This window comes from Theropithecus gelada, chromosome 14 (assembly GCF_003255815.1).
Source record: "Theropithecus gelada isolate Dixy chromosome 14, Tgel_1.0, whole genome shotgun sequence".
Lineage (NCBI taxonomy): Eukaryota > Metazoa > Chordata > Mammalia > Primates > Cercopithecidae > Theropithecus > Theropithecus gelada.
The window spans coordinates 87,154,566-87,164,761 of record NC_037682.1 but is presented as its reverse complement, the minus strand read 5'-3'; the positions used below and the strand labels follow the sequence as shown (position 1 = coordinate 87,164,761).

At 40.8% G+C, this 10,196-nt stretch overlaps 1 protein-coding gene across 2 annotated transcripts in view; it reads left to right on the top strand.

The window, feature by feature from the left end:
• The first annotated feature begins 1,461 nt into the window (after window positions 1-1,461).
• The window catches only part of SESN3 (sestrin 3), a 67,533-nt gene continuing 58,798 nt past the window's right edge, over window positions 1,462-10,196 (top strand). The window contains exon 1 of one of the 2 annotated variants that reach the window (XM_025356087.1): window positions 1,462-1,851. Coding sequence is in view for 1 of the 2 variants with exons in the window: in XM_025356086.1 (XP_025211871.1) it covers window positions 3,144-3,221 (78 nt within the window). In the remaining variant the exon portion in view is untranslated. Of the gene's footprint in view, window positions 1,852-2,827; window positions 3,222-10,196 lie in introns of those variants that run through there. The other variant, XM_025356086.1, reaches the window with a different exon arrangement.

The window sequence follows — 10,196 nt, the reverse complement described above, 5'->3', positions numbered from 1 at the left end:
TGTGATCCTGGGTTTGAAATCACATTCTCTTTATGGTATTCAGGCTGGCTAAGAAAGGAAGGAAGGTTAGGTGAAGAATGGAAGAGAAAGGAGATGTCCAGAAACTGAACATTTCCATGAGAGAGGAGAACAACTATGATGGGAGTGAGGGTGTGAGGACAGACCAGAAAGAGTGGCTGCTGTGTTAAGAATAAGGTACTGGCATTGAGTAGTTGAGGGCAGAACATAAACACATATATAATGGTTCAGTATAAGAAATGTCACAGTGCAATACATGATTAACTGCCAAGTAAATAGCACTACAGACAATATATATTATAATAGTTTGGAGAAATTTGGTGGAGAGATCCATCATATGGTCAGATACATGTATGTGACCATGTATTATTGAAGATATTCATCTACTAAAATCTCCCTTTATCAATCTTTGTTAGAGGGTGTTATTGTATAGGGCTAGATTCTCTTGGCTTTCCTTTCTGGGGGATTTAGTTACTGCGGTATTTAGTTAGAACTTAAAGGAACTCATTTCAAAAGGATTTTAGCTGTCAAGTGAAAAAAGAAAAGAAAAGGTTATAAGAAGAATGTGCTAGAAAACAATATGAATTTAAAATACTATTTGAGAAAATTCAATCTGCACAAAAATTCACTTCATCCTTCAATTTCTCCTTTCCTTTAAAATGTACTCACATAAAAATCTGCTTTAAAAGCCAGAACCAGCCAGGAATATAGCCCAAGAAATTTACCACTAAATGGGGACACATATGTGTTTCTTAGAAAAACTGTGCCTTGCTGACTTTCTCCCTGGATTTCTTGGTTCTCTGCATCGAAGGGCATGTGGTAATTCCTTCCTTTTCTGAATTTGCTTGCTTTTACAGTTTCTTCTAACTGAATCTCAAACACCTTCCCCACACCATCGGTCTTTCATTATATATGTCTACACAGCATCAAGCGACCTTTAGCTAACACTGGAGAAATGGATCAACACCTTTACCCAACTACATCACTTAGACCCTTTGGGGGTTTTCTACTCTATTTTAATCTATTTAAACCTGACACTAGCAGATTTCCATTTCCTTTGTTCCTTGTGTAGACCTGGTTTATATGTGTTGGTCTCTAAAAAGGGACAGAGAGGAGACAGCTGTTGAGAAATGAGATTGGCAGTTTTAACCGCACAATTTGGTCTAATACCTTTGATATGCTAAACTTGCTAGCTCCTCCAAGTGTACCTTTCCGATTTTGCATAACACCACCCTGAATCCCTAAGGAAACCAGGGTTTGTTGTTGTGTTTTTTTTTTTTTAATTAAAAAGGAAAGAAAGAAATGCAAACCAGTGAAACCGTTCTTTTAAATCATCTCCACATAGATTTCATTCTACGAACTGCAGGCCTTCACAAATCCTGGTACGCTAGAGACCTTTAAAAAAGGAGAAGCCGAGAATACTGATTAGGTTCTAAAAATCGAAAACAGGTGATGTCATAATGCATAGTCCTGTGGCCACGGCCATGGCCGGGTGGGGAGCTGGGCTCCAGTGATCACTGCACAGCGCTCCATGCCAGTAGGCGATGCAAGTTATCTCCGGGGCCCGGAGGACACGAGTGAGGACCGGGCACCAATCAGGTTCTCGCTCTGCGCCTGCCTTTGTTCTCACTCGGGAGCAGGTTGCGGGCGTCTAGCATCGGGAACCCGCATTCGACTCCGACGCGCATTGCTAGCCCCTTCGGGAGACCTGGCTCCCCTACCCGTCTGTCCCCCCACACTCGGTCAGCCTGCGCTTTCCCCAATCAAGTCTGTCTTCTCTCCGCAGAACGTGGAAGCTAAAACCCTGACTCACCATTCTAAGCTTTGGAAGAGGCAGGTTTGTCCCAATAGTTTTAAACGGCAATTTGTTCTCTGAACCTTCCTTTCTGAGCAGGGCTCTGTGCTCTGCATGTATTCGAACAGCTGCCTCAGGAAGGTCTTTTGGGTGAGAAAACAAGCCCCTTTGGCCTTTTCGTGCTGGACAAGTAAAGGAACTTACATCTCTAAGATAACCGCGAGAAGGTACTTCAGAAACAGGAGGAAACCGCTAAACCAGAGGTTTTGTGTCTCTCCCCTCAAACTCGATTACTTGCATAAATATATATATAACTCAGATATTTATCCCCTATCCGCCTCTCAAGCCTCAAGTAACTGAAGTCTTTGCAAAACACGGTTCACAATAAATGATGCATAAAGTTCTTTGAGATCCCTGGATACAAAGTCCTTCATAACTGCAGGCTTCTTTACAGCTAAAGTTAGATTTTGGTGGAGAGAAAGCCTAACCACTGCCCTGAAGGAAGGAACATTTAATCCTCCCACTCCCCTCCCCCTTTCTCGAGAGATCAGGAAATATTTAGCTCAATCTTAGACTCTCTAGCGAGCTCTAGCTCCCAACTATTTATCTCATTCAGCTCACCACTTTTGCAGGGACCTGGGGGGGCGTGGCTTATCTTGGGGGTGGGGCTTGGATGGCAGTATATTTGCATACGACCCACCCTCGTCCTCTTATTGGCAGAGGAGAGCAAACTGTTCCCTGCTACCCTACTACTTAGCTAACCGCCATCTCCCTTCAGTTCCGAGCCTCGGAGACAAACTTAACTTGCCCGGAGATTCAAGGCTTCCTCGGCCCCTGCGATTGGCCGGCGCGACTCCCAACCGGGCTCTCGTTGCTCATTGGCTGCGGGCTAGCGCCTGGGGGGCGTAGCCGGAGCTGTCCGATTGGCGGGAGGGGCGGTACCGGAGCGTCGAGGTGGTGAAGGTGGTGGGGCGGCGGAGGCGGGGCCGCACTGAGGCGCTGCGGCGGCGGCGGTGGCGGTGGCAGCGGTGGCGGCTGCTCGTCCTAGCCTGGCGGGGGCGGGGGTCTGGAGGATGGGGGCGGGTGGAACAACGGGCCGGTGAGGAGCAGCCGCCGCCGTCTCCGCCGTCGCTGGGGCAGCTGCCGCGGTGGTCGCCTCTGGCAGTGCCGCTCGCTTTCGGGCAGTCGCCTCTCCTCCCGACATCCCGCCTTGAGGAGGCTGAGGCGGAATCGCGGGTGGCGGCGGGGGGACGGACCGGCCCCGCAGTGGCCGCAGTGACAGCCCGGACCCGGCCCTCCGCCCGCTTGCGCCTCGGCGCCCGTAGCCACGATGAACCGGGGCGGCAGCAGCCCGTCGGCCGCCGCCAACTACCTGCTCTGTACCAACTGCCGGAAAGTGCTGCGGAAGGTACGGGTTCGGCCCGGGGTCCTGCCGGCGAGGGTCGCTTCTTGCCGGCGGGGGCTTGGGTGGCTCGTCCCCGGGCGCGCACTGGGGGAGGCTCAGAGGGATCCCCGGGCACCGTCCCTCCGCAGGGACCGAAAAAAGGGGGCGTGGGTTGAGGGCGGGAGGGTTTGGACTGCTGCGGCTTTTTATTTCCGCCGGGACAGACGCAAGTCCGGAGGGGTTGGGATATTTTTTTCTTCCCTTGTTCTTTTTCTTTGGTGCCTTTGCTCTCCTTTACGGCTCATTTCCCTACCTTACTACCCCGGGTCAGCTCCTTCGGCGGAGGGCGGTAGGGATCGATTCGATCCTCCTCCCTGTGCAGTTTAGCTGTTGATGGAGATCGGTGTGAAATCAGAGCAGCTGGGTCGGATCCCGAGGAACCTGGCTGGCCCCTCTTTGCTGTAGCTAACTCTTGCGAGTGTTGTTTTTGTTTATTCGGTTGCTTCTGCCTTGCGCGCCTTGCCCAACACCCCTCTTTTCAAATTGTTTGGATGGTCGTCCTGTGTCTGTAGTCTGGAAAAGGAACCAGTAAAGCATCTTGAACTTTATGCCCATGGGAAATGCAATTCGACCTGGCCAGTTCCTGAGGCTGGGGTTGGGGGAGGAGGAGACTGAGGTGGATGTGGGTTATTCCTCCTTAGCACCCCCCTCCCCCCCCGTTGATCCAGAAAAATCAGGCGCACCATCAGTTTATTGCTGCTTCCTAGAGTGACTGATAGAAAGTTTACTCCAGTATTGTTTAGCTTACTTGGCTTAATCGCCCCGTGGGGAAGGACGAGAGGGATGGGGAAAGGAATGAAAAAAAAGGTCTCTAGAGTTTTTGATCAGATTTTAACAGCTGCCCCAAAGTAATATTGTAATCAGTTTATTCGTATTCAAACTCTATTTTTACATTTTATTAAGTGGAAACGTTAGGTGAGATGCTTCTGTTTGTTCACTACAAATGAATTAAAATTGCTGAGCTGTGCAAATGCATCGGGACTGAAAGCGAGATGAATATGGTACCGTTTTTAGTCAATATCTCTAAATACAGTTCACTTTGGGATTGTTCTTTCTACATTTTTTTTAAAGGAAGAAAGAAAAAATCACGTAAGTAAGCAAGCTCAAATATTTGCGCTCTTTGTCCAAAAACTGTTTTTCTTCCTCTGTGGGTCAGGCCAAGTGCCAATCAAAGTTGTTTTTCAAGCCTCTTTTCCCTGCAGTAGGGCTGCTGCTTTTTTTTTTTTTTTCTTCCTATTTTATTTGAGAGCGTGAGAGCAAAGGGATTGCAGATTTGAGGTTAATTGAACAGTTAAATATGCCTTAAATTGTGTTTATTGGATATGTTTCTCTTGAAACAGATTTTTATTAAATGTGCATGTTGAGTATGTGCAGTTATTTTTTTCCATAAACTCTAGGATCAAATTACAGTTGATACTTGCTCAGCTCATTGTAGGGTAGCTTGTGAGAAATGTAATGGATCAGAAGTGCAGATCAGCTTAGCTGAATGTTAACTCTTTCACTGCAGGGCCAGATGTCATCTGAACTTAGCTTTCAAAAAAATGTATTTCTTAATTTTTAAATTTATGTTATGTCTTTGACATGAAAAAAATGTGTAGTTTAAGACACGTTTGATTAAAGTGCAGCCTGGTTAAAATGACAGCAAGTTATGTTTTTTAATTGAATAAGGAAAAAGAGCACTGTACTGACTTTGATAAAAAAAATTTTTTTAATGGCTCTGGCAATTTGTTAGGCTAATAAAATGTTTGGAGGTAATATTAGGCTTCAAAATGTATTTCATTTTTCTTTTGAGAGAGCTATGGCTATGGATCCATGACACTTTGCTAGCATTTAAGATATTACATCTTTCCTTTAGCTTTTAAGAAACTGTTTCTGTTTACCTAGAAAGAACATCCTCATTTTTAGCCATTATTAAAAGAAACGTGGAAAAGGAGTATTCACATTTTCATATTTTATAATTGCTGTGCACATCTCTGCCAGTATTCCAGTTTTTAGTAACTCCAAGGTATTTAATACTGATTCATGCAGTGGCATGAAATAACTTAATGGAAATAAGATTCTTTGAGCCAGTTATAACATGACTTGGCAACATTTGCAGCTTTTTAAGAGTGCCACTTTGAAGTGCTCTTAAGAGAATCAGTATGTAGCATTTTAAATGTTTCATCATTCTTAAAATAACAGTGAAAAATTTATTTCTAATAAAGACATGTTTTTCTTGTTGATATAACTCTAAGTTAAAAGTCATCTGTAACTCTCAAAATGTGATGCTTTGAATTTATCTTATTTTCCATTTAATAAAGTGTTCAGTAATATAGCCAAGTGAGTCATAGCATTTTGAATGTTTCTTCAGTCTAATTCATAATGGAAGAATGAAACTCATGCTCATCCAGTGTGAATTACTTTTGATTTTATATTTCTATAGAATGATGGAAGAAGGGTCACCTTTATATGGGGCAGAAAGTGTTATTCTCTCAGTAAGTGGCTTAATTTGTTGCAGTGTGTTGAATTTTAGGGGAACTTCACAAGGAATGGAATTCACCTTCAAATGAAATAGTTTAGTTTAACCCAATGCCTGAATATTGAATTGTTTATTGTATGAGAATCGCATTTATTCTTAGAAGTCCATTTACAGTTTTGATTTAGTATCCTCCAAAATAAAGAGACTTATTAAAATATTGAATGCACCTAATTTGGTAAACTTAGGTAAGTCAAAAGAATGGAGAGGTAAACCATATCCATAAATAAATGAACCATCAAAACTATCCTGAAATCCCTAACTCTTAAGTCTAACTTGCTCTATTGTCAGTGATGTAGTTCAGTAAAGTTTTTAATAAAAGAGGAAATGCTTCTATTTATTTTATAAAGTTAACAAGTTTTTAAGTTGAATCTTTTACTTGAAGAAATTCAAGTGATAACTAGAAGAACATAATCTTTTAATTTGAAAAGTGATGTCAAACTGCATTGAGGAAGGTAGGTAATTATCAGTCCACTCATCTTCCAGTAAATAAAAAAAGTGGCATATTACAATGTACTTTGGGTATTGAGCAGTTAGTGCTACTTGAATGAATAGTTTTGTCCTCTAAGTTTAGATGATCTAACATTTAAACTTTTTTAATGTAAAGATAGTTATAGTGATATATCTTTGTATTGTTATTGCACTTTTCACTTTGTTATATGATCATATATTTTGACAGCTTTTTGATGGTTTTATAAACAAAGATACTGTCAAAATGAAAAATACTAGATTGAGGGCTGGGCATGGTGGCTCATGCCTGTAATCCCAGCACTTTGGGAGGCCGAGGTGTGCGGATCACGAGGTCAAGAGATCGAGACCATCCTGGCCAACATGGTGAAACCTGTCTCTACTAAAAATACAAAAATTAGCTGGTCGTCGTAGCATGTGCCTGTAGTCCCAGTTACTCAGGAGGCTAAGGCAGGAGAATCCCTTGAACCTGGGAGGCGGAGTTTGCGATGAGCCAAGGTCACACCACTGCACTCCAGCTTGAGCAATAAGAGCAAAACTCTGTCTCAAAAAAAAAGAAAAAAAAAAAAGAAAAATAGTAGATTGAACTATATGGGCCTCATTTTTATAGTCAAAATTGTTAAGTAATAGCAACTTTATATGGTTTAGCCAATAAAAGGTATTTGCTTTATCTGTGGACCACTAGTTACATTATGCCTTGGTTAATCAGTTTTCTTGTGTTACATATTTTTGATTGTCAAAGGCAGTTTTTAACTTGGTTATTTTAAATATCCTAAGCAGAGATCAAGTAGTAAATTCGTGATGGCAAACCTTTATGCAATGGTTTTTAAACTGCTTCGTATGGACCCTTAAGATTCTTTGGGGTTTTAAAATGCTTGAGTTGCATTAAATTTTTAAGTATGTTTTAACTTATTTTAAAATTGTAATTTAAAAATATGGGTACCCCCAAATATGTACACATAATTTGAATACACTGGAATCTACCACCATTATCTTTCATTACAAAATTATTCTTGTGCAGGTCTTGAATTTTTTTTGTTGCTGTGTCATGTTATGAGAAAGATTGTCATTGATTGTGAAGGCACTGGCTTATTCAAAAGAATTCCTTGCATATTTACTTAAGTTAAATGTTTACTTGTGAGAACACAAATTTATTGTTATCAGTAGTTGTTACTTTTTTTTTTTTTTTTTGAGACGGAGTCTCGCTCTGCCGCCCAGGCTGGAGTGCAGTGGCCGGATCTCAGCTCACTGCAAGCTCCGCCTCCCGGGTTCACGCCATTCTCCTGCCTCAGCCTCCGGAGTAGCTGGGACTACAGGCGCCCGCCACCTCGCCCGGCTAGTTTTTTGTATTTTTTAGTAGAGACGGGGTTTCACCGTGTCAGCCAGGATGGTCTCGATCTCCTGACCTCGTGATCCGCCCGTCTCGGCCTCCCAAAGTGCTGGGATTACAGGCTTGAGCCACCGCGCCCGGCCTAGTAGTTGTTACTTTATTACTAAAATACTTGAAAGTTGCTTGGTATATTTATATGCTTTATGGTTCAGGTTCAATAGAAGATTTAATTTGTAAAAAGTGGTCTGCTGCTTCCCCCAACTCCCCCCCACTAAATAAATACAAAACGTAACTACTAATATAGTGATACTGGAAGCCACAGACGTGGTTGCTGTTAGGTCTTTGACAGATCTTTTGATTTCGAAGCAGAGTTTTCTCTGTAAAATGTTGATAATTTTTACTTGCCTTATAGGTTGCTGTATAGTTGGAGAGAGATGTGTGTTAATGAACTTAGTAAACCATGTAAGAAAGAAAAGGACAAGTCTATGTATTTTTCCATTTTCCCAGACTGTCTTAGTTCTTTCTGTGTTGTGGGAATATATTTCAGTACATACTGAGTAATTTGGTTAATACTCACTTTTCTGTCCTGTTTAATTATTGCCTGTAAATGAGAGGTAAAGATTATGCTTTTAGTCAGAATGACTTTTTTTTTTTTTTTTTTACTTATTTTTGATGTCCATATTTCTATCTGTATTTCCCACCCCTGCACTTAAATAGTAATTCAGGGCATTGACTTTTGATTCTCAAATAATTAAATTGCCTCCTTGATACTTCAGCAGATAAGGGGAATTAGTATATTTAGTTTGTAAAGACTAAGAGTTAAGGAAAATTGTGCTTAATGAAAGTGGGGGTAAATCTAGGGTAAAGCAAAAATTTTTAATTATTTTAGTTTAGGAGAAGAGATGAAAGTAAAAGTCTCTTAACCTTTTCTCCCCATCTCTTCAGCCTTTTTATTTTCTTCCTTTGAAAGAATTGGATTATAATACCTTAAGTTTGTATTGACCTTCACAGTGTTTAGGGTGCTTTCACATTATCTCAGTTGATTCTTACAAACTGAGAAGATTTAAGTGGCCTGATCTCAGTCATACAACTAATAACAAAGAAATCCATTTAATTCTTAATACTGCCTTTGTAATAAGCTGTTTCAATTTGTCCTCTGCAATATTGAGGCTGCTAGGGAATATCCCTACTCCCAGCTTCAGCATCTGTGAATGCCCAAAGGCACCTAAGATTCTCCAGGTAATATTGGTTGGAAACATGAAAGTTAGCCACACTTTAAATACTATTGAAGATTAACTGAAGGAGTAGGAGAAGAGTAAGCTGGCTGCTTTTATCTCTCTAACAGTTGTTTCACCAATTCCTTAATAAGATAAAGCAGCAGTTCTCAAAGTATGGTCCTTGGATCCCTGTGGATCCAAAACCCTTTCAGAAGGCCTGAGAGGTCAAAACTGTGTTCATAATTATACAAAGACTTTATTTGCCTTCTTGACTGAGAGCAAAAGCAGTGGGGGTAAAACTATGCTAGCCCCTTAGTATCAATCAGGTTAGTAGCACCAAACAGTTATCACTGTATTCTTTACCACCGCACATTCAACAATGGGGAAAAAATTTCAGTATCACTGAATGTCCTTGAAGAAGCAGTAAACATTTAAATTTTGTTGAATCTTGACATTTTTGTGTCCATCTTTTTAATACCCCGTATGACAAAATGGAGAGTATAAAGTGCATCCACTGCATAGCAAACTGGCTGGCTCCAGGAGAAAACTTGTGCAGTTGTTTTAGTTGCAAGCTGAACTAGCCACTTTTTTCATGTAACCCCATTTTTACTGGAAATAACACCTGTCAGACAAACTTTGGTTACTTAGACCTGGGTGTTTGATAAACATTCTTATAAATGAATAATATGACCCTGAAAATTCAAGGAAACTAATTGACAATATTTGCTGCCAGTGATAAAATTCAAGCTTTCAGGGAAAAAATAGAGTTTTAAAAAATATGTATCTGTCACCAGTAGCCTTAAAGCTTCCCGATTCTTAAAGGCTGTCCCCTTGAGATCAAGTATGATATTAGTGGATGTAATTTTTTGATAATGTATAATAAAATTTGTCAGTATTTGAAAGATTTATGTAACTCATTGAGCCAATATTTTTCAAAAGACCAACAGAGAAAGACATTATTAATTGGGGTCTTTCTTTCCTTTTCTGCCAAGAGCAGCCAATTAGAGCGTAATGGACAAGGTAATCTTTGTATCTGACTATTCTTTTTATCAGTCAGTTGTTTTCCTCTAGTTTTCAGGATCACTTTGCTTATTTTTGAGGAAATGTTTATCAAAATCATATATGGGTAAAATCCATTCAAACCACAAAATGTACAAGTGGATTTTAATATGATATAAACAGTTGAGGTCATGGATATGATTTCAGATACCACATTGCAATTAGCCTTTAAGAAGCTATACTTGTTGAGTTTTAGTGTGGTATCAAAGAAAAATATTCACACTTACCTTCTTTTTCCAACTATATAGCTATGTCAGGTTCGATTTTTCTCGCATTGTTCAATCAAAACACATCACAGCAGATTGAATGGGGAAAATTTAGCTGTCTTGTATGAAATAGACATTAAAGAG